Source organism: Salvelinus fontinalis, chromosome 28 (genome assembly GCF_029448725.1).
Source record: "Salvelinus fontinalis isolate EN_2023a chromosome 28, ASM2944872v1, whole genome shotgun sequence".
In the NCBI taxonomy this organism is placed as follows: Eukaryota; Metazoa; Chordata; class Actinopteri; order Salmoniformes; family Salmonidae; genus Salvelinus; species Salvelinus fontinalis.
Genome location: NC_074692.1, coordinates 12,762,449 through 12,787,387, shown reverse-complemented (window position 1 = coordinate 12,787,387; position 24,939 = coordinate 12,762,449). Strand labels below are relative to the sequence as shown.

At 43.0% G+C, this 24,939-nt stretch overlaps 1 protein-coding gene across 3 annotated transcripts; it reads left to right on the top strand.

Moving 5' to 3' along the window:
- The first annotated feature begins 635 nt into the window (after positions 1-635).
- Positions 636-24,602, top strand: LOC129826200 (lysine-specific demethylase 2B-like). Of its 3 annotated transcripts, none has more exons than XM_055886654.1 (10): positions 636-1,457; positions 16,413-16,637; positions 17,183-17,326; positions 18,150-18,238; positions 18,660-18,945; positions 20,691-21,487; positions 21,641-21,804; positions 21,934-22,095; positions 22,351-22,569; positions 22,833-24,602. In XM_055886654.1, exons 1-10 carry the CDS (start codon positions 1,404-1,406, stop codon positions 23,012-23,014), a joined length of 2,322 nt encoding a protein of 773 aa, XP_055742629.1. In that variant the 5' UTR covers positions 636-1,403; the 3' UTR covers positions 23,015-24,602. The 3 variants fall into 3 exon arrangements, with proteins under 3 accessions (XP_055742629.1, XP_055742628.1, XP_055742627.1); XM_055886653.1 differs by having other exon boundaries at positions 637-1,457; positions 18,150-18,236; positions 18,667-18,957; XM_055886652.1 differs by having other exon boundaries at positions 638-1,457; positions 18,660-18,957.
- Positions 24,603-24,939: the final 337 nt, after the last annotated feature.

The following is a 24,939-nucleotide window of genomic DNA, read 5'->3' as shown; positions in this document are numbered from 1 at the left end:
TGTATGTGCGCTCTCACACTCATCTCTCACCTCACACAAGTGCTGCTGCTGCTGCTGCTGAGCATATCTGCCAGTTAAAATTATTCTAATTGGTTTTGGTGACAGGTTTATGCACTGACCAAGTACTCAAGACAAGGTGGGTGAGGACACACTCATGTACTATTTCCCTGATGTCAGAGAAGACAAGGCTCAATTAGGTATGCAGAACAATCTTATTGTATCTGTTAATGCCAGTTGTTGGGGGCAGTCTGCAGCCAGTCAAACTCGGTGTCGAACTAAATGTCCTGGCAAAGCTCCTAGAAACAGAAAGTAGATGAAGTCCCTTGTGACCAGAAAAGGACAACAGCATATACTGCCTCATTTTCAAGAGTTTCATATGGACGTATTTAAAGAGTGTGACTGATGGCTATGGCAGTAAATGCGTCATTTCAGTCTCCTATGACAATAAATGTTTCTGAACAAGCAGATGAGAAAATCAAAGGCTCGTGAGTCTTTCTCACCTAAACAAACTCTTCAGAGGTTTGTAGAATCGTTTTCCAGTATAATGCGCATTGCGCAGTAGTTTCTATTTTGTGGGGTACTCGGTGGGATGGGGGGGGGGGGCGTGTGCAGCTATCTCTTTTAATCTAACAATTGTATTGTAATATTCCATTTCATTTGTTCATATGCACAGATGCAAGAAATGAATTGAACAACAACAAAATAAGGTTATTGACATTATTAGAACAGACTTACAGTATAACGTTGATGATGACACACTTTTGTGAAATTGGCAATACTTTTGCAGCAATTCATTTAATTATTCCAAAGAAAGTACTCAATGTCCTACATTAGTACTTACTGGAACACCAAGAAATCACGAGATAGTCAGAGGAGCAAATGGCCTATCCGTAGACATTAAGAAAGAGCAATCAAACCCAGAGCAGCTGATGGCTTCCTGTATCTGTCACCAAGTAAAATACATCCTCAATCATTATAAAAAATATTGTCTTAGAACATGCAACCGCCCTCATCATTCCCAACGACCAGGATGTCGTACCCTTGCCCCTGTCTTCTCTAATGACCCTCGGTCTGTGCTATTCCTGACCATTCCCTCCCTACACCCTCCAGTTCCACCACCATTTCTGACTCTGGTCGTCCTTTCTGGTCGCCCTTATAACCGAATGCCATCTGTCTCTCCATTGGCTTGGCCTGTTCCCCCTGACCTTCCCAACGCATATTCATGAGGCTTCCTGCCGCCTTGTGTATGCCTATGCAGCTGCCTGTTCCTGTGTGTGAAGAGAGGGAGAGGGGGGCGACAAAGAGAGAGCGGTGAACAGAGAACAGAACAGCAGCCGGGCTGGAGGCTTCAGCCATGTCAGTTTTCTCTACAACGCTGGACAGACGATGAGAAGAGAGGAACCATGGCCTTGTCACTGAGTGCAGATGAAGAGGATTATGAATCAGAATCTGAACAGGTTAGACAACAGAACATTAACACATTGGGTTTCTAATCGGCACGCTGTTGTTTTTCTTCAAGAAGGGCTTTACTTTAGAGCTGTAATCGTGAGTAGAACGTATTTTCTCTCCCCCCACCGTCCTCTTTTTCTCTCGATCTCCGCTCACTTGGCATCATGAGCAGGAATAGGGTAGTAATTTGATTAGGGGAATGGAGGGAAAATGAAAACATATTTTGTTTCGGTAACTAATCCACTGGGCAAGAGCTAGCTTAGCTATTTCACAGGTTTTAGACATAGGCCTTCTCCTGTCCCTGGCTATTGTATCCAGACGACTTATGTCAGACAGACCCAAGAAAGAAAGGAATGAGCTACCCACCAAAGTAGTTCTTTGATCTCCATACTTGATTTTCTTATGTGTTTCAGTATCCTAAGAGCTCAGTTTTTGTGTTTTGAATAAAACCTGAAGAGGACACAGTGGATATATACATGGTCTCTCTGACTACTAGATGTTTTTGTCACACACTGATCTGTCAGATTGTGTTCTTGGTCAAGCGACTGTGATTATGGAAAATGATGGGCCATTGTGACTGGTATTTTTGTGTGAACAGTGAGGGTGTGGGAGAGTAGTGTAGGAGGCAGCATGACTACATTTGGGGCCTTTCACTCCACTTAACCTCAGGCTTGGTTTGTTACTTAAACTAAAGTAAATCGATTACATTTCCTCAGACCATGCCTGCTGTAGCTCCATTATGTCACATTCAGGTTTAGCTTGCTTTACACACATACATATTTCTTCCATGTCTCAACTATTTGGATCACTAAGAAAATACTTTATATCCTGTGAATTGTTCTCACATAAGATGATTTTCTTGACCCTCATTGCTCAAATAACTCAGGCCTCACCATGTTCTGTGCCTTTAAAAAGGGGGTTTGGGAGAGGGAACAATGAGGAGTCAGTGTTTACCCTGTATTCATTTAGCAGAGGCGCACCGCACATAAACAAAATATACATTTTCGGGACAGAAAAATGTTTTCAGTGTAAACTTGAACGACTCAAACCACACAAAGAATGTAGAAAATATCATTCTCAAAGTGTATTCACACCCCTTCACCTTTTCAGCATTTTGTTATGTTACAGCCTTATTCTAAATTGTATTAAATTGTTTTTTTCCTCAACAATCTACACACAATACCCTATAATTACATAGCAAAAAACTGGTTTTTAGAAATGTTAGCAAATTTATTAAAAAAAATAATAAAGGAAATATCACATTTACATAAGTAATCATATCCTTTACTTAGTACTTTGTTGAAGCACTTTTGGAGCGATTACAGCCTAGTCTTCTTCGGTGTGACGCTACAAGCTTGGCACGCCTGTATTTGTGGAGTTTCTCCCATTCTTCTCTACAGATCCTCTCAAGCTCTTGTCAGGTTGGATGGGAGGTGTTGCTGCACACCTAATTTCAGGTCTCTCCTGAGATGTTAGATTGGGTTCAAGTCCGGGCTCTGGCTGGGCTACTCAAGGACATTCAGAGACTTGTCCCGAAGCCACTCATGTATTGACTTGGCTGTGTGCATAGGGTTGTTGTCCTGTTGGAAGGTTAACCTTTGCCCCAGTCTGAGGTCCTGAGCACTCTGGAGCAGGTTTTCATCAAGGATCTCTGACTAGTCTCACAGTCCCTGCTGCTGAAAATCATCCCCACAGCATGATGCTGCCACCACCATGCTTCACCGTAGGGGTGGTATTGGCCAGGTGATGAGGGGTGCCTGGTTTCCTCCAGACGTGACGCTTAGCATTCAGGCCAAATAGTTCAATCTTGGTTTCATCAGACCAGAGAATCTTGTTTCTCATGGTCTGAGAGTTCTTTAGGTGCCTTTTGGCAAACTCCAAGCAGGCTGTCATGTGCCTTTTTACTTTGTAGTTGCTTCCATCTGGCAACTCTACCATAAATGCCTGATTGATGGAGTGCTGCAGAGATTGTTATCCTTCTGGAAGGTTCTCCCATCTCCACAGAGGAACTCTGGAGCTCTGTCAGAGTGACCATCGGGTTCTTGGTCACCTCCCAGACCAAGGACTGCCCTTCTCCCCTGATTGCTCAGTTTGGCTGGGTGGCCAGCTCTAGGAAGAGTCTTGGTGGTTCCAAACTTCATCCATTTAAAAACGATGGAGGCCACCGTGTACTTGGGGACCTTCAATGCTGCAGAAATATTTTTGTACCTTTCCCCAGATCTGTGCCTCGACACAATCCTGTCTCGGAGCTCTACGGACAATTCTTTCGACCTCATGGCTTGTTTCTTTTGCTCTGACATGCACTAACAACCGTGGGACCTTTTATATAGACCAGTGTGGGTCTTTCCAAATCATGTCCAATCAATTGAATTTACCACCGGTGGACTCCAATCAAGTTGTAGAAACATGTCAAGGATGATCAATGGCAACAGGATACACCTGAGCTCAATTTCTAGTCTCATAGCAAAGGGTCTGAATACTTGTGTAAATAAGGTATTTGCATTTATTATTATTTTTATACATTTGCTAAAATGTCTAAACCCGTTTTCACTTTGTTATAATGGGGTAGTGTGTGTAGATTGAGGAAAACAACATGTATTTTAGAATAAGGCTGTAACGTAACAAATTGTGGAAAAAGTGAAGGTCTGAATACTTTACAAATGCACTGTATTTGTGTGTACAATCTTTGAGAATTAGAAATCACGAAAATAAAAGCTTAACAGTCAGGGAGAATAGACGTTTCTAAAAATGTTTGCATTTGTTTCATTGACTACTGATTCAAACACAACCCAGCTTCTAACTGCTTGCTCTCTCAGCTTGAATTGAAAGACAAATGCTGTTTTCCTGGGGGGATATGAGCTAGGAAGCACAATACATTAAAGGGAAATGTAAATAACATGGAACTTCATATTCATCATCTCCAGCACAACGCCAACATTAACATATGTGATGTAGTAAAAAAGATGAGTGACATCCAATTCCAATGACCTCAACCAATTAGTAGGCAATGCCTACTTATAATTGGTTAAAATCACATGATGCCCACCGACATCATTGGAAACATTTCTCTTCCTCCATCTTTTTTAAAACACACAGAAACGCACCATTTTCACATTGGTGATTTTGGGGTGGTGCTGAAGATGATGATGAATATGAAGTAGAACAATTTTGACATTTTCCCTTTAAACACCCACTCACACAGTCATTGTTCATGAAGGAGATGATTTCAATCTTATTCTTTTGGTACAGTTGTAAAGATGTCCTAGACGTTCCTCCCCTTTGTGGCGTCCTGGGGTCCACTGGAGCTAGGCAGATGGTGAACCATGTGACTTCCTACCATAGCACTGATATCCACAGTGAAACTGTGAGTCAGAGGGCCTTACTCAGATCAGGCCCCCATCTAGGCCAAGTGTTTGAGGGCCTCAAAACAAACCTACCTAACATTCCTAGCACATTAGTCAGCCAAGTTACAGTAAGTGCTGGTCAGTTGTTTTGTTTCTGTTCCTTGTCTGGAACTATTAATGGTCAAGACTCTGTAGACAAACACATTAGTCTTTGAACTTTTGACTAGATTCTGTAATATTTCATACCAGCGAGAAAAAATACTATACAAATGTCTTAAAGTCCAAATGCAATAAAATAATTATGTTATTTTGTTTCTTGAATTAGTGGTCAAAAGGAAACAAAAATAGCTTCTTAGCCAAGAGCAATTTCTCAAGCAAGAATTTTGCTAGGACTGTCTAGCAGTGGTCTGAGTGAGGGGCCTAATTGGATGAGGGAGTGGGATCTGTAACCTGAAAACTAGCTATTATTGGCAGAGAGGAATGAAACTCTTTAATTAAACCTTCAGTCTAAGCCGGTGGGAGGGGGGGGTCAACTAAGCTTTATGGAATTGTTGTAAGAAGGTTATACCAATGGTAATTTAGTTATTTGATTTATAATTTTAATTCTCCATGATGAAAAATATATAGAATTATTTGATGAATATTATTTTGGAAAGTATTCAGACTCTTTGATTTTTTTACATTAGACTTATTCTAAAATTGATTTAACAAAAATTGATTTAACAAAAATCCCTCAATCTACACACAATACCCCATAAAGCGAGAACAGGTTTTCAGACATTTTTGCAAATGTATTAAAAATTAACAGAAATGCCTTATCTGCATAAGTATTCAGACCCTTTGCTATGAGACTCAAAATTGAGCTCAGGTGCATCCTGTTTCCATTGATTATCCTTCAGATTTTTCTACAACTTGATTGGGGTCCACCTGATTTGGAAAGGCACACACCTGTCTAGTTGGTACCTCAGTTGTTAGTGCATGTCAGAGCAAAAACCAAGCCATGAGGTCGAACGAATTGTCCGTAGAGCTGAGAGACAGGATTGTGTCGAGGCACAGATCTGAGGAAGGGTACCAAAAAATGTCTGTAGCATTGAAGGTCCCCAAGAACACCGTGACCGCCATCATTCTTAAATGGAAGAAGTTTGGAACCACCAAGACTCTTACTAGAGCTGGGCACCCGGCAAAACTGAGAAATCAGGGGAGAAGGGCAACACCCACCCGTAGCACGCGCTCCAGCAGGTATAGCCACCTTTCCTTCCAGTTCTCTGCTGCCAACGACTGGAACGAATTGCAAAAATCACTGAAGCTGGAGACTTTTATATCTCCCGTTCTAACTTTAAGCATCAGCTGTCAGAGCAGCTTACCGATCACTGTACCTGTACACAGCCAATCTGTAAATAGCACACCCAACTACCTCATCCCCATATTATTACTTACTGGGGTGCAAAAGAGCAAGAGGGTATCTCTACTTGCACATCATCATCTGCACATCTATCACTCCAGTATTAATGCTAAATTGTAATTATTTTGCCTCTATGGCCTATTTATTGCCTACCTTCCTACTCTTCTACATTTGCACACAATATACAAAGATGTTTTTTCAATTTTTCTTTTCTATTGTGTTATTGACTGTACGTTTTGTTTACGTGTAACTCGGTGTTGTTTTTGTCGCACTGCTTTGCTTTATCTTGGCCAGGTCGCAATTGTAAATGAGAACTTGTTCTCAACTGGCCTACCTGGTTAAATAAAGGTGAAATAAAAAAAGGGCCTTGGTCAGGGTGGACAACTATCTCTGCAGCACTCCACCAATCAGGACATTATGGTAGAGTGGCCAGACGGAAGCCACTCCTCATTAAAAGGCACGTGACAGCCCGCTTGGTGTTTGCCAAAAGGCACCTGAAGGACTCTCAGACCATGAGAAACAAGATTCTCTGGTCTGATGAAACCAATATTGAACTCTTTGGCCTGAATGCCAAGTGTCACGTCTAGAGGAAACCAGGCACCGCTCATCACCTGGCAAATACCATCCCAACGGTGAAGCATGGTGGTGGCAACATCAAGCTGTGGGGATATTTTTCAGCTGCAGGGACTGGGAGACTAGTCAGGATCGAGGGAAAGATGAACGGACCAAAGTACAGAGAAATCCTCGATGATAAACCTGCTCCAGAGCGCTCAGGACTTCAGACTAGGGTGAAGGTTCAGCTTGCAACAGGACAACAACCCTAAGCACACAGCGAAGACAACGCAGAAGTGGCTTGGGGACAAGTCTCTGAATGTCCTTGAGTGGCCCAGCCACAGCCCGGACTTGAACATAATCGAACATCTCAGGAGTGACCTAAAAATAGCTCTGCAGCGACACTCCCCATCCAACCTGACAGACCTTGACAGGATCTGCAGAGAAGAATAGGAGAAACTCTCTAAATACAGGTGTGCCAAGCTTATAGCGTAATACCCAAGAAGACTCAAGGCTGTAATTGCTGCCAAAGGTGCTTCAACTGAGTAAAGGGTCTGAATACTTATGTAAATGTGAGATTTCAGTTTTTTATTTTTAATACATTTGCAAACATTTCTAAAATCCTGTTTTTGCTTTGTCATTATGGGGTATTGTGTGTAGATTTTGATGATGGGGGGGGGACAGTTTAATCAATTTTAGAATACAATGTGTAAAAAGTCAAGGGGTCTGAATACTTGTCGAATGCACTGTATTAGCCAATATAAACACATTGAAGAACAGATTCACTACATGGAACAGATAGTCTCAAAAGGAAGTTTGTTCTGAAGTGTCTCTCCAATATCAGAGAGATATATGAAAGACCAGAAAGAATTTGTTGCAAAACAACCGACATGTTCATGAGCGTCTCATCTTTCCATAATACTTTGTGCGCCAAACCGTTCGGACTCTACAAATCAAATCAAAGTTTATTTGTCACGTGCGCCGAATACAACAGGTGTCGATCTTACAGTGAAATGCTTACTTATAGGCTCTAACCAATAGTGCAAAAAAAGGTATTAGGTGAACAATAGGTAAGTAAAGTTATAAAAACAACAGTGAAAAACAGTAGCGAGGCTACATACAGACACCGGTTAGTCCGGCTGATTGAGGTAGTATGTACAGTCGTGGCCAAAAGTTTTCAGAATGACACATATTAATTTTCACAAAGTCTGCTGCCTCAGTTTGTATGATGGCAATTTGCATATACTCCAGAATGTTATGAAGAGTGATCAGATGAATTGCAATTAACTGCAAAGTCCCTCTTTGCCATGCAAATGAACTGAATCCCCAAAAACATTTCCAACTTTCAGCCCTGCCACAAAAGGACCAGTTGACATGTCAGTGATTCTCTCGTTAACACAGGTGTGAGTGTTGATGAGGACAAGGCTGGAGATCACTCTGTCATGCTGATTGAGTTCGAATAACAGACTGGAAGCTTCAAAAGGAGGGTGGTGCTTGGAATCATTGTTCTTCCTCTGTCAACCATGGTTACCTGCAAGGAAACACGTGCCGTCGTCATTGCTTTACACAAAAAGGGTCTTCACAGGCAAGGATATTGCTGCCAGTAAGATTGCACCTAAATCAACCATTTATCGGATCATCAAATAATTTCAAGGAGAGCGGTCCCATTGTTGTGAAGAGGGCTTCAGGGCGCCCAAGAAAGTCCAGGAAGCACCAGGACCCTCTCCTAAAGTTAATTCAGCTGCGGGATCAGGGCACCACCATTACAGAGCTTGCTCAGGAATGGCAGCAGGCAAGTGTGAGTGCATCTGCACGCACAGTGAGGCAAAGACTTTTGGAGGATGGCCTGGTGTCAAGAAGGGCAGCAAAGAAGACACTTCCCTCCAGGAAAAACATCAGGGACAGACTGATATTCTGCAAAAGGTACAGGGATTGGACTGCTGAGGACTTGGGTAAAGTATTTTTCTCTGATGAATCCCGTTTCCAATTGTTTGGGGCATCCGAAAAAAAGCTTGTCCGGAGAAGACGAGGTGAGCGCTACCTTCAGTCCTGTGTCATGCCAACAGTAAAGCATCCTGAGACCATTCACGTGTGGGGTTGCTTCTCAGCCAAGGGAGTGGGCTCACTCACAATTTTGCCTAAGAACACAGCCATGAATAAAGAATGGTACCAACACATCCTCCGAGAGCAACTTCTCCCAACCATCCAGGAACAGTTTGGTGATGAACAATGCCTTTTCCAGCATGATGGAGCACCTTGCCATAAGGCAAAATTGATAACTAAGTGGCTCGGGGAACAAAACATAGATATTTTGGGTCCATGGCCAGGAAACTCCCCAGACCTTAATCCCATTGAGAACTTGTGGTCAATCGTCAAGAGGCGGGTGAACAAACAAAAACCCACAAATTCTGACATATTCCAAGCATTGATTATGCAAGAATGGCCTGCCATCAGTCAGGATGTGGCCCAGATGTTAATTGACAGCATGTCAGGGTGGATTGCAGAGGTCTTGAAAAAGAGGGTCAACACTGCAAATATTGACTCTTTGCATCAACTTCATGTAATTGTCAATAAAAGCCTTTGACACTTATGAAATGCTTCTAATTATACTTCAGTATTCCATAGTAACATCTGAAAAAAATAACCAAAGACACTGAAGCAGCAAACTTTGTGGAAATTAATATTTGTGTCATTCTCAACTTTTGGCCATGACTGTACATGTAGATATGGTTAAAGTGACTATGCATATATGATGAACAGAGAGTAGCAGTAGCGTAAAATAGGGGGTAGTGGGTGGCGGGACACAATGCAGATAGCCCGGTTAGCCAATGTGCGGGAGCACTGGTTGGTCGGGCCAATTGAGGTAGTATATACATATGTACATGAATGTATAGTTAGTGACTAGTGACTATGCATATATGATAAACAGAGAGTAGCAGCAGCAGCGTAAATGACGGATTTGGGGGAGGTGGGCACACAATGCCCATCATCGTGGCAGATGTGTTGCTACCTACCCTCATCACCTGGGGGCAGCCCGTCAGGAAGTCCAGGATCCAGTTGCAGAGGGAGGTGTTTAGTCCCAGGATCCTTAGATTAGTGATGAGCTTTGAGGGTACTATGGTGTTGAACGCTGAGCTGTAGTCAATGAATAGCATTCTCACGTAGTTGTTCCTTTGTCCTGGTTTGGAAAGGGTGTGGAGTGGAGTGCAATAGAGATTGTATCATCTGTGGATCTCTTTGGGCGGTATGCAAATTGGAGTGGGTTTAGGGTTTCTGGGATAATGGTGTTGATGTGAGCCATTACCAGCTTTTGAAAGCACTTCATGGCTACGGATGTGAATGCTACAGGTCTGTAGTCATTTAGGCAGGTTGCCTGTGTGTTCTTGGGCACAGGGACTATGGTGGTCTGCTTGAAACATGTTGGTATTACAGACTCAATCAGGGACATGTTGAACATTTCAGTGAAGACACCTGCCAGTTGGTCAGCGCATGCCCGGAGCACAAGTCCTGGTAATCCGTCTAACCCTGCAGCCTTGTGTATGTTAACCTGTTTAAAGGTCTTACTCACGTCGGCTACGGAGAGCGTGATCACACAGTCGTCCGGAACAGCCGATGCTCTCCTGCATGTCTCCGTGTTGCTTGCCTCGAAGCGAGCATAGATCACTGAACAAAAATATAAACGCAACATGTAAAGTGTTGGTCCCATGTTTTTAAGAGCTGACATAAAAGATCCCAGAAATTTTCCAGATGCACAAAAAGCTTGTTTGTCTCAAATGTTGTGCACAAATTTGTTTACATCCCTGTTAGTGAGCATTTCTCCTTTGCCAAGATAATCCATCCATCTAACAGGTGTGGCATCTCAAGAAGCTAATTAAACAACATTATCATTACACAGGTGCACCTTATGCAGGGGACAATTATAGGCCACTCTAAAATGTGCGTTGTCTGAAGTTTGAGGGAGTGTGCGACCGTCCTTGCATCCGCAGACCACACGTTTGGCGTTGTGTGGGCGAGCAGTTTGCTGATGTCAACGTTGTCAACAGTGCCCCATGGTGGGGTTATGGTATGTGCAGGCATAAGCTACGGACAATGAACACAGTTGCATCTTATCAATGGCAATTTGAATGCACAGAGATACTGTGATGAGGTCCTGAGGCCCATCTGTGACCAACTGATGCATATCTGTATTCCCAGTCATGTGAAATGCATAAATTAGGGCCTAATGAATTTATTTCAATTATTTGTTTTCTTTATATGAACTGTAACTCAGTAAAATCGTTGAAATTGTTGCATGTTATTTGGTGTGTGTGTGTGTACAGGTGAAGTCGGAAGTTTACATACACCTTAGCCAAATACATTTAAACTCAGTTTTTCACAATTCCTGACATTTAATCCTAGTAAAAATTCCCTCTCTCAGGTCAGTTAGGATCACCACTTTATTTTAAGAATGTGAAATGTCAGAATAATTGTAGAGAGAATGATTTATTTCAGCTTTTATTTCTTTCATCACATTCCCAGTGGTTCAGAAGTTTACATGCACTCAATTAGTATTTGGTAGCATTGCCTTTAAATTATTTAACTTGGGTCAAATGTTTCGGGTAGCCTTCCACAAGCTTCCCACAATAAGTTGGGTGAATTTTGGCCCATTTCTCCTGACAGAGCTAGTGTAACTGAGTCAGGTTTGTAAGCCTCCTTGCTCGCACATTCTTTTTCAGTTCTGCCAACACGTTTTCTATAGGATTGAGGTCAGGGCTTTGAGATGGCCACTCCAATAAGGACTTTGTTGTCCTTAAGCCATTTTGCCACAACTTTGGAATTATGCTTGGGGTCGGTGTCCATTTGGAAGACCCTTTGCGACCAAGCTTTAACTTCCTGACTGATGTCTTGATGTTGCTTCAATATATCCACATCATTTTGCTTTCCTCATGATGTCATCTATTGTGAAGTGCACCAGTCCCTCTGAATCTGGGTTTAGCGGATGCCAGGAGAACGCTACCGGCCCGACTGCATAATGTCAACTGTAAAGTTTGGTGGAGGAATAATGGTCTGGGGCTGTTTTTTCATGGTTCCTGCTAGACCCCTTAGTTCCAGTGAAGGGAAATCTTAACGCTACAGCATACAATGACATTCTAAAAAATGTTGTGCTTCCAACATCTAGTGGAAAGCCTTCCCAGAAGAGTGGAGGCTGTTCTAGCAGCAAAGGGTGGCCCAACTTCATATTAACCTGTCTAGGATGAGGGTGCCGCTAGCGGCACTCCCCCCCCACCCCCACTGAAAAACCAGTGCCGCGAAATTCAAAAAAAATATTTTTTTTAAATATTTAACTTTCACACATTAAAGTCCAATACAGCTAATGAAAGACACAGATCTTGTGAATCCAGCCAACATGTCCGATTTTTAAAATGTTTTACAGGGAAGACACAATATGTAAAGATGTACATCTATTACCTAAAAACACATTAGCATAATCCACCATCTTTTATTTGTCCACCAACACCAGTAGCTATCACCAATTCGGCTAAACTAAGATATTTATAGCCCCTAACCAAGAAAAAAACTAATCAGATGACAGTCTGATAACATATTTATGGTATGGGATAGGTTTTGTTAGAAAAAAGTGCATATTTCAGGTAGATGGCATAGGTTACAATTGCACCCACCGTCACAAATGGACTAGAAAAACTACATAGAGCAACGTGTTTACCTACTTACTAATCATCAAACATTTCGTAAAAATACACAGCATACACTAATCGAAAGACACAGATCCTGTGAATACAGACAATATTTCAGATTTTCTAAGTGTCTTACAGCGAAAACACAATAAATCGTTATATTAGCATAGCACATAGCAGCCCAGCATTGATTGTAGCCAAAGTGAGCGATAACGTCAACATCGCCAAAATATATAAATTTTTTCACTAACCTTCTCAGAATTCTTCAGATGACACTCCTGTAACATCATATTACACAATCCATATAGAGTTTGATCGAAAATGTTTATATTTAGCCACCAAAATCATGGTTAGACAATGTGAAATGTAGCCCAGCTGGTGAGAAAATGTCCGTGCGCCATATTAGACAGTGATCTACTCTTATACATAAATACTCATAAACGTGACTAAAAAATATAGGGTGGACAGGGATTGATAGACAATTTAATTCTTAATACAATCGCGGAATTACATTTTTTAAATTATCCTTACTTTTCAATACAGTTTGCGCCAAGCGAAGCTACGTCAAAAAACATGGCGTCCTAACCCACTAACATTTTTCGACAGAAACACGATTTATCATAATAAAAATGTCCTACTTTGAGCTGTTCTTCCATCAGTATCTTGGGCAAAGGATCCTTTCTTGGGTCTAATCGTCTTTTGGTGGAAAGCTGTCCTCTTGCCATGTGGAAATGCCAACTGCGTTCGGGATGAACTGGAAGCGTGCCCAGCAATTCACAGCGTTTCAGAAATAAATGTCCCAAAATCGCACTAAACGGATATAAATTGCTATAAAACGCTTTAAATTAACTACCTTATGATGTTTTTAACTCCCATAACGAGTAGAAACATGACCAGAGTAATATTACTCCCTCCACTAATGCTTGGAACAAGTGCGGGTCGATGTCCTCCAGGCGCATTACGCAGCAAGAAATGAGTTCCTAGCTACAGGGTTTTTTAATTTTTAGTGCCTGTGAACGCGCAATCGACCCCATTCAAATCGTCATCACGTAAAGGCATCCAGGGGAAGACGTAAGCAGTGTCCGTATACTCATAGCAATAACTGCGGCCTTTTAACTGACTCCAGATCAGGGGCCAAAATTTCTGAAATCTGACTCCATGTCAGGGAAATTGCTGTAGAATGACTTCTGTTCCACTTAGAGACAAAATTTCAACTCCTATAGAAACTATAGACTGTTTTCTATCCAATAATAATAATAATATGCATATTGTACGATCAAGAATTTTGTGGGAAGCCGTTTCAAAAATTACACGATTAGCATAAATAGTGACAACAGCGCCCCCATCCTCAACAGGTTAACGCCCGTGATTTTGGAATGAGATGTTCGACAAGCAGGTGTCCACATACCTTTGGCAATTGTGTGTGTGTGTGTGTCATAAACACAGCAAAATCACGTTGGATGGCATTAGGTCGTTAAAGATTAAAATTACACTTGTGTTTCTTGGAAGAGGGTCAAATGAGAAGGAGAATAACTTGGCTCAGGGAATACCAGTTCCCCTGACTCTTGGATGTGTCATCCAGAGAGGATCACTCGTCATTTAGCCACACTGTTTGCTGCTTTCACTTGTAATTTAGATGTTTTACATAACATGGCTTATATAGACTATACTCACCCACTTGTTAGGTAAGTACTCATTTTATTTGTTTTAACCAACACAAACTCATGTCCCCTTGGTCGAACAGAATTGTGAAGAAAGTTGTTTATTTACATCAAACACAGAAGACTTTGTCAAGCATTTTGTCATGCTGACGCTGTTGCACACATCGCTTGAATATTTGGAGTAAGAGAGTATCAGATACTTTACTCAAGGACTCTGTCAGGGTGGAGATGAGGGTGTCCCAGGGGAAAAGAGGCCATGCAGCACACATGGGATTCTAGTGGGCCTACACGTTGATCCTGTGGCTCTATTAGTGCCGTTTGATGTTAAGGATCTGTTGTGTTGGATACCATTTTGTGGAGTTCTGCTCAAAGGTCTCAAATGATCTGTTCTAGGAAGTTCAACAGTTCAAGACAATGCCAGGAAAATGTTGCAATCACACTTGAATCTTGTGCAATCCTGATAGTCACAGCGTTTTTCTGATGTCTTCACATACACTTATTGGTCAATCCTATTTATTCTGAAAAGCATTGTAGTCTGTGTTTCCCAATCCCTGTTCGATGTTGTGTTGTCAACAACGGTATACGTTTGAGAATCTGTTTGGATCTGGAAATATGCTTGAGGATGGCCAAAGATGAAATGTCATCAAAACAACTCTCTCTCCAAACCTGAAGAAAAGCTTCCTGATAAAGAATGTTCTTGTGGTATGTCTCCCGTCCCCGGTGAAATGTTATTTTGGTATTCATGAAGGAACACTTTGTTCTCAATGACCCCGTTGTAGGGTTTTTGTTTGTTTTTCTCTCTCTCTTTAAGCCCTCAGCAAGAATTCCATCTGCTTTTATAAAACGGAGGTTTTTGTCCTTATTAGCCAGGATAGTCCAGGAGGATGATTATGTAAGGGCTGTGACGTGTTTAGTTCAGGGGTGGAAGGTTTTCACTGTTGTGGATTCATCCTTAATTGAGGAGCATTGCTAGGTGGTAAGATGTTTTCGGTGAACCTGTGTGTGTTGCTGTCTTGTGATTCATATTTATTTTCATTGATGGACTTACTGGCTAATACAGTAGCAGATATTCTTGGGCCATAAATACACAAGCATGCAGTGTTGACATGTGTGCTTAAGCCTAACAGGAGTGTGATAGCCTTCTGATTTTGCAGTGCTTGATAATAGATTGTGGTTGTTTTGGATTTCTGCAGTCAACTGTCCTCCCACCCCTCCCTGTGCCTTGAAGTTCTTGTTACTGAGCTTGTGCTATTTCATTATTTGTGTTTTCTAATTGAAAAGCATTGATTATGTCATCAAGAGTCATGTTCTGTATGTTCAACAGAATATATTTCCTCCAAACCTCTAGATAAAAACTGATTTGGTGTCTATTGATTTTAAAGCTGTCATATTTGACACCATGCAATTGGTAGGTTGTTTTAAACGTTGTATAGGCCTTATAGATGAGCTGTGCTGGTCACTGATGTCCTTTGCAGGAGATAGTAGGCAGGACACCATGCTCGACTGGGACTGCGGGCTCTTTGTGACAACCAGCAGATTCTACTTGAGGTGTATTTCTATTTGGTTTAGTTTCCCTTCAGGGATCACTATAGGTCCATATCCACCACTCCCGATGCTATAGCCTGCCAGGGAAGGAGAATGGTCCTTTCTTAGGATCTACCTGCTCTTTCACTCATCGATCCCACAACAAAGTGTTTTTAGTGCCAGTAAGATCAGCCACCAGGGGAATGAATAACCCAATCTACAACACATTCATCTCTAACTTTTTTTCCCCAGCATATCTCCCACGGCCTCCAGATGTGTACTTTACTGCTGCAAGAGGAGTCATGAAAATGATCGATTTCAAAATAATCCTAACCCCCCCCCCCCTCCCTCCTGTTAAAGTATAGTATGTCTCTGCTAGTTTCCACCTTCTCTCATTATTCTATTCAAATGGTTAGGAAAAGCAGGGGGACTGTGTTTCCAAGGAAACACTCACCTCTGCAGCACAAAAATTCTTCTCAGTAATTGCATAGGGAATCTCTCATTTGGATGGTTTTATTGTTCTGGTGGCTCTAGGCTTGGGTGAAGAGCATTGGGAGAATCTTTTTTGTTGGGGGGGACAAACGCTGATTTACAGATTTGGCATTGTCATTTAGAAACGTTTGTGGCTCACAGCCGGTGGCCTCTGCACTACTGTCTCACTAGCTTTATGAATGTCAGAATTAGACCATACGGTACTAGATGTTTTGTGTTCAGTAATGAAGTCGAAGGTAGTTTACTGTCTTAGGCAACAGTGTCCATTAAATTGCCCACCTCAACTTGAATTGTATAATTTTTCTCTCTGCAGCAGCATGCAGCCAACCGGCCAAAGCCCAAGATGGGGACGTCAGCAGCCGTCAAGCTGCCGTCCAATCGCAGTGCGTCTGGCGCCAGACGCAGGAGAACACGCTGCCGAAAGTGTGAGGCGTGCCTCCGAACCGAGTGTGGAGACTGTCACTTCTGTAAAGACATGAAGAAGTTTGGAGGACCAGGGCGCATGAAGCAGTCCTGTATCATGAGGCAGTGCATTGCAGTGAGTAAAGCCAAAGAAACCACACAGGCTTTTCATTATCCATACTATTTAGCAGAGAGTTCAGTTAGCCAATATTGTCTTATTCAATGATGCAGTGCAGGCCTGCACAACAGGCCTGAGCCAGTTATCACTTTTGTTTTCTATTCTTTTTAAAAACGTTTTTTACATGCAAGACTGTGCATTTGACATACAAACCATAATGATAGGTTCAGGGTTTAAAACAAGGGTCAGCGTAAGAGAACCAACCAGAAGTACAATGATACAGAGTGAGACAACAGGAAGTGAGAGCTAACATTTTTATTTGGCACAGTATGACTCATTCATGTGTCTACTGTCTCTAGATTCTGTTGAGTCCAATCAGTGGATATTTGTCTACGGCTTGGCGTCGTCGCCGATGTCTGTTAATGATTCTCCTAAAACAGGAAACATAGAATGACCAGTTGCAACTTATGGACACCATTTCTGAATTCTATTGCACACTGGCATAGTAGACCCAATGTGTCTGACTCAATGAGTTTCACTGAATGTGTGTTTGTTCCCTGCAGCCTGTCCTGCCCCACACGGCTGTGTGTGTTGTGTGTGGAGAAGCAGGTAAGGAGGACTCCCTGGAGGAAGAGGAGGACAAGTTCAATATCATGCTCATGGAGTGCTCCATCTGCAGTGAGATTGTTCACCCCAACTGCTTAAAGGTGAGCTAGGATGAGCATGTCTAGTCATGACTGAACACGAGGCCAAGCCTCCACTTGATGAGTTTGATGACTCATCATTTGTGTGAGTGAGATTCACCTGAATGTTTTATATGCTTTGTGACTGAAATGAGGGCAATACTATATCCTGGAATGTTTGCTGCTGTACCAGTGGTAGGTGATTCACTGTGTTTGACTTTCAGACAGTTTTACAAGGCAGATTGAGGCGTTGGTGTGGTGGGGACTTCCTGTTGTTGTTTGACACTGACTGAACCAGCTCATCAATTTCCTTCCTCCAAATTGACTTACAGAAGGCTAATATAGTCTCTGGGAAGGAGAAGTGTCCAGCTGAAATCACATGGCATAAGAATACAACTTTGCAGTGTTGTTGACATTGCCAGGTCGAGCCGGATGCAAATAAAATGCAAAGTGACTCATGCACTCTTAGGAACCATTCTGCCAAACCATAGCATGATCTTGCTCAAACCTGTTCTAATGAAGGGAAGTTGTGACTGCCTTTGGTATTCCATGCACATAATACTCTAAGTGATAGGTAAAGTATTCCTGAAGAAAATACATTTTTCATTTTGATAATAGGAATTTGTGTGAAGGTCTTTATATCAGATGTTGGAGGTTGTCGGTTGTCCAGAGATTCTCACTTTAATTGTCTGAGGGAAAAATTACTTGTTTTTCACCGCCTCACATTAAGTGGACACGGTCATGCTTTCAGTTCCCGCTTTCTCTCTGTGGTGAAAACATTGTACTTTAGTCTTGACTCCCTGTCTGCCCTTCTTGTCAACTAGCTCTTTTACTTCATGGTTTTCAGGTTAAAGATGCGTCTGGCGTGGTGAATGATGAACTTCCCAACTGTTGGGAATGTCCCAAATGCAACTCAGCTGGGAAAACAGGAAAAGTGAGTACCTATATGAATTCATAATTTCTCCTCAAGTATATGCAGAAATATAAAATGTACATGTTACTGCGTATATTACTGATTTCAGTTGCCACAACATATTTTGTAGTGTGGTGTTGGATTTGCATTAACTTAATAAACAGCGCTGTGAACTTTGGAAAACATTCCCCAAAGAGTTAAATTCTTTCAAGTCTGAGGTATTTCATAATGCATTTACTTTGTGGTTTTTACTTCCTGTTCATTTACTTACTGTGCTACTTACCAATTCCCTTTCTGTTACAGGGGAAACCAACACCTAATTCTCTAGAAGTGGTAGTCACAGTCTATCTAGTTTAACTCTTGTGAAACAGTAGCTCAGTTTGTTGACAACGTTGTGATAAGCAAAAGGTATAAAGTTCTCTCCTGTTTTTTCCTCCTTTTGGTCTGCAAGCAAAAAAGGGGACCAGGGTTCAAGTACGCGTCCAACCTCCCTGGCTCTCTGCTGAGGGAGCAGAAGGCGGTCAAGGAGGAGGGCGAGTCCACCTCTACGTCTACAGTCAAGAGGAAGCCTGAGAGGGATGAGACTCCCAGACACAGACCTGAGGAATGGGAGACCCTTCACAGACAACCCCCTGTCCTGACCCCCAGCACCCTGCCTCGGCCCAGACCTGAGGACAAACTGAGGAAGAAGAGAAAGCTCTTCGACGATGACTACGAAGAGGACTTTGATGTGAGGAAGAAGGTAGAGATACTCCGATTTCATCATGTGGTTTGTGTTTGTTAGTACACTGCTCAAAAAAATAAAGGGAACACTTAAACAACACAATGTAACTCCAAGTCAATCACACTTCTGTGAAATCAAACTGTCCACTTGGGAAGCAACACTGATTGACAATAAATTTCACATGCTGTTGTGCAAATGGAATAGATAAAAGGTGGAAATTATAGGCAATTAGCAAGACACCCCCAATAAAGGAGTGGTTCTGCAGGTGGTGACCACAGACCACTTCTCAGTTCCTATGCTTCCTGGCTGATGTTTTGGTCACTTTTGAATGCTGGCGGTGCTTTCACTCTAGTGGTAGCATGAGACGGAGTCTACAACCCACACAAGTGGCTCAGGTAGTGCAGCTCATCCAGGATGGCACATCAATGCGATCTGTGGCAAGAAGGTTTGCTGTGTCTGTCAGCGTAGTGTCCAGAGCATGGAGGCGCTACCAGGAGACAGGCCAGTACATCAGGAGACGTGGAGGAGGCCGTAGGAGGGCAACAACCCAGCAGCAGGACCGCTACCTCCGCCTTTGTGCAAGGAGGAGCACTGCCAGAGCCCTGCAAAATGACCTCCAGCAGGCCACAAATGTGCATGTGTCTGCTCAAACGGTCAGAAACAGACTCCATGAGGGTGGTATGAGGGCCCGACGTCCACAGGTGGGGGTTGTGCTTACAGCCCAACACCGTGCAGGACGTTTGGCATTTGCCAGAGAACACCAAGATTGGCAAATTCGCCACTGGCGCCCTGTGCTCTTCACAGATGAAAGCAGGTTCACACTGAGCACATGAGCACATGTGACAGACGTGACAGAACGTTTTGCTGCCTGCAACATCCTCCAGCATGACCGGTTTGGCGGTGGGTCAGTCATGGTGTGGGGTGGCATTTCTTTGTGGGGCCGCACAGCCCTCCATGTGCTCGCCAGAGGTAGCCTGACTGCCATTAGGTACCAAGATGAGATCCTCAGACCCCTTGTGAGACCATATGCTGACACATGCACATTTTGTGGCCTGCTGGAGGTCATTTTGCAGGGCTCTGGCAGTGCTCCTCCTTGCACAAAGGCGGAGGTAGCGGTCCTGCTGCTGGGTTGTTGCCCTCCTACGGCCTCCTCCACGTCTCCCGATGTACTGGCCTGTCTCCTGGTAGCGCCGCCATGCTCTGGACACTACGCTGACAGACACAGCAAACCTTCTTGCCACAGTTCGCATTGATGTGCTATCCTGGATGAGCTGCACTACCTGAGCCACTTGTGTGGGTTGTAGACTCCGTCTCATGCTACCACTAGAGTGAAAGCACCGCCAGCATTCAAAAGTGACCAAAACATCAGCCAGGAAGCATAGGAACTGAGAAGTGGTCTGTGGTCACCACCTGCAGAACCACTCCTTTATTGGGGGTGTCTTGCTAATTGCCTATAATTTCCACCTTTTGTCTATTCCATTTTCACAACAGCATGTGAAATTTATTGTCAATCAGTGTTGCTTCCTAAGTGGACAGTTTGATTTCACAGAAGTGTGATTGACTTGGAGTTACATTGTGTTGTTTAAGTGTTTCCTTTATTTTTTTGAGCAGTGTATAACGTTACACTCTCACTATGGGTGGCAATTTTCATGCTATGCCAAGCAACTCCTTTTGTTAAATGTCTGGATGCTATGTGCTCTGGTATACATAGTTGAACATACTCTATAACTAAACCTTCCTATCTCCCACAGGGAAAGTCAGATGGACATCTGTTCATTAATCAGATCAAGACTGAAGAGGAGGTAGATGAAGAGGAGAAGGCCTCTCTGTACCGGCGAGGCCTGGAGAGGAGAGGGCGTTTAAGAGATACTGAGGAGGAGGCAGAGGACGGGGATGACGAGGACACAAAGACAAGCCTGCCCAGGCCTCCTCTCAAAACTTCTGTTCTAGACAGTGACCAGTCTCACTGCAGCTCTCCATGGGCTGGCCCCAGTAGCGAGGGGGGCAGTGAACCCCAGGAGAAGGGCCCACGTCCCAAAGCGTGCCGCAAACGCCGATTACCAAACAAAGAGCTGAGCAAAGAGCTGAGCAAAGCACTGAACCAGGAGATCCAGAAGACCGAGGACTGCCTTGCCAATGAGAACCGCCAGCCCCTGAAGGTGGAGCCAGAGAGTGAGAATGAAGAGCCAAAGAGGAGCTTCCGCAATGGCAGTGACCTAGGAGGGGAGCGGCCACACCTCTGGACCAAGGAAATTAACGGCACTCCCTGGGAGCTGCGCCACTTCTACCCCAGCCAAATCACCCCTCTGGGCTTCAACAGGAGCTCCCCTGGCACCCGGCCCCTGCCCCCACGCTCCCCACCCAAGTGTGTCCAAATGGAGCGCCACGTCATCCGGCCGCCCCCCATCAGCCCCCCACCGGATAGACTGCCCCTGGTGGACGGGAAAACCCACGCGGTGCAGCGAGAGGTCTGGGTGAAGATCTTCGGACACGTCACACACAAGGAGCTGTGTGTCTGCATGCGTGTCTGCAAGACATGGAACCGATGGTAAGAGCTCCATTCTACTCAAACTGTGTTACTTCACATTGCAGGCCTTTTAAAAACATAAACACTTGGTATATTTGAATCTAGGTATCTAAAACCTTCATCTGTCCATTACAAATAGTGAGTGTGTGTCTCCATTGTCTCTATCTCTGACAGGTGCTGTGATAAAAGACTGTGGACCATAATTGATCTGAACCGCTGTAAATCTATCACTCCCCTTATGCTGAGTGGCATCATCCGCAGACAGCCCCTCTCACTGGACCTCAGCTGGACCAACATCTCCAAGAAGCAACTAAGCTGGCTTATAAACCGCTTACCGGGTATGTACCATGGCCATGTCACACTGATCTATGGGAGCGAAATATGGTTTGGGTCGAGATTAGAGACTGTCCACCCCTCTCTGTCTCGGCGTTGAAACTCTTCTGACGTTACTCCACTCTGTCCTGCAGGTCTGCGGGTGTTGCTGCTCTCAGGTTGCTCATGGGTGGCTGTGTCTGCCCTCTGCACCTCTAGCTGCCCTCTGCTGCGCACCCTTGATGTGCAGTGGGTGGAGGGGCTCAAGGATGCCCAGATGAGGGACCTGCTCTCGCCTCCGACCGACAACAGACCAGGTAACCACCGGCAACAGGAGGGGGGAGTTATATGAAATTGACGCGGCTACCTTATAACCACCCCCTGGTGGTTATCCTGGGTGTGACAGGACTGTGTGGCTCCTCTTTTTAAAACCCATTAGGAAGAAAATGTGAGGGGATCTTTAGATAGTTCACATGTGTTTATTAAAAGGACCAAAATTAAGGCCATTACTTGCCATGTTTGACTGCGAGACAGGAAATCACTCATATTTTATTCCTCCTCTCCACCCTCAGGCCAGTTGGACAACCGCTGTAAGCTGAGGAACGTTGTGGACTTGCGTCTGGCCGGACTGGACATCACAGACGCCTCTCTGCGTCTGATTATCAGACATATGCCGGTACTTTCACAACTGGACCTGAGCTACTGCAACCACGTCAACGACCAGTCGGTCAACCTGCTGACGGCCGCAGGGACCACAACCAGAGACTCCCTCACAGAGATCAACCTGTCAGGTAGGAACCGTCAGCCAGTCAGTATGAGCAATGGGGGCGAAGACAACAGCACAGAGGATGCTTTTAGTTACTCTGCTATTTCCATTTTTATAATGTCTGTTAATATTAGAGGGTATACAAAAGGTATTTATTCTTAAACTGTTATCTCGATTTTATATTAAGAGTTTAACTGTAGTCTTTGTTGCATTTTAGAGTACATAATATTCAATCCGGCTCTGTACACGTTTCCTCATGCCTGGCTCTGTTTTTGTCTCCGCCTCCAGTTTGTAATAGGGTGACAGACCATTCCCTTACCTTCTTCAAGCGCTGTGGGAGCATCTGTCACATTGACCTACGCTACTGCAAACAGGTGACCAAGACGGCCTGTGAACAGTTCATAGCAGAGATGTCCGTGAGTGTACAGTTTGGCCTCAAAGAGGACAAATTACTGCAGAAACTCGGCTAGTTCATTGAGGGACACTTACACGGGCCAAAATGTACACAACATAATAACTACCGTTTGCACTAAATGGAGCAAGACAAGGTTTCCCCATCAAGCCTGGACTGGTTGGTTTTGTATGTTTATTTCCTCTTCATGGAGAATATACCGTGTTAGATTTCTGAACGAACAATGTCACATGAGTCGATGAGAGAAGCAGAGGTGTGTAAATGGACTGGGCAGATTTTTGCATCGATCTTTCTGGATGTTGTAGAATCCTTGTACTGAAAGGGGAAGATGTAAAGCTACTGGACAGAAGGAGATGGTGAAGGAAAACATCCTGCGGGAGTGTTTCTTTTTGTGTTTGTAAAAACAAAAATATTTTAAAGGTTTGTTATATTGAATTTGTTGGGGAATTTTTCTATTATTTAGGTTTGTTTTATACAACAATTCATTCATTGGGCAAAACATTTTTAAGTTAGTGAAAGTTTATGTATGCAGTACGAGATACACTCCAGATTTCAACCTAATGAACAGACCCCAGATGACATGTCATAGAACTGAATATTGACCTACAGTTCCTTTATATCATTTTGCCTTGACACCGATGGTAATATATATTTTTGGATGCTGTGTTTTACCTGATATGTGCCAATTTCTGAAGTTGACATTACAGTTTAACGGTAGTTACTGACTTGGACTGGATTTACTTTACATAAAACATGGAAATAAGACCATGATAAAATACATGTTATAAAAGTCTAAAGCTGCAAAATGTAACTTTTGGGGTGACCTGACCAATTTCACATAGAAATGTGAGTTATAGACCTGTCATTGAAAGCAAGTCTAAGAAGCGGTAGAGTTCAATTCTTTCTATGCTTCCCGTTCTTAAGTTTTGTTTTTGTCTTTTGCTTTCGGTTTTGTGCACCAGCCTTAAACAGCTGAAAATACAATATTTTTGGTTATGGAAAATATATTTCACAGTGGTTTAGATGGTATTCTAGACTATACTTGCTTATTTTGTCACAAACTAAAATTTGTGTGAACTATTAGAATTTTTGCAACCAGGAAATGGCGGGGCGATTTCTGCATCTTTAAATAAATGTTGCACAAGTGATTAAATTAATACAGCTTGAAATTAATCAGTCAATCAATATTGACATAAGGAAAGTTAGTCAAATGTATTTTTAAATCTCTGTGATACATTTTGAAATTTGTTTGAAACAGGAAAATGCAATCTCGTGTTTAACATGTTTTAGCAAGAGCCCATAATGTGAGTGTGTAAATTAATTGAATCCTTTTTCACCCATGCATACAATAAGTGGCCTCCAGACTTGGTGTGCAGTACGTTTCTTTTGAAAGAGCATTTGCTCATCCAATCATTAATTCCAAGATTGACAGATCTACTCATTGTTTTAAATTTTCTTTATTTATATTTGAGTAATCATCCATAATCATATCTGTGGTTTTGTGCAAATAATATAATTGTCATTATTTATGTGTTGTGATTGTGGCATACAATGTCAAGTAAATGCTATTGGCCACACAGATGCACATGATGTAGTTTTATATTTGTAATGATTGTCATTAAAAGTATATTTCTCTGTATAAAATCTGACTTTTCATACTATGACATTTTTGACCATAAGTTGTGACCTTTTTGATAGGGCACAGCAGAGTATTTCCTAAATGCCAGGGTCACTGGTGACCTCGGGTGGCTTCGCTTTCAATGAGCAGGAAATAACATTGGCATGTGGACATATTTTTGGAACCCCCTCACCCAACTCTGAGATCATATATCAACCATGCTTGTATTTTTCCATTCAGCATTTGTCACATGGAAGCTGCTCTCTGCAGCTGTCTTCTCCTAGGCAACGGAATAATCTAGCACTCAGCACTAGTTCACCCTACAGGATTGCATTAATTTTCCCATTTATCAAATTGTTAATTGC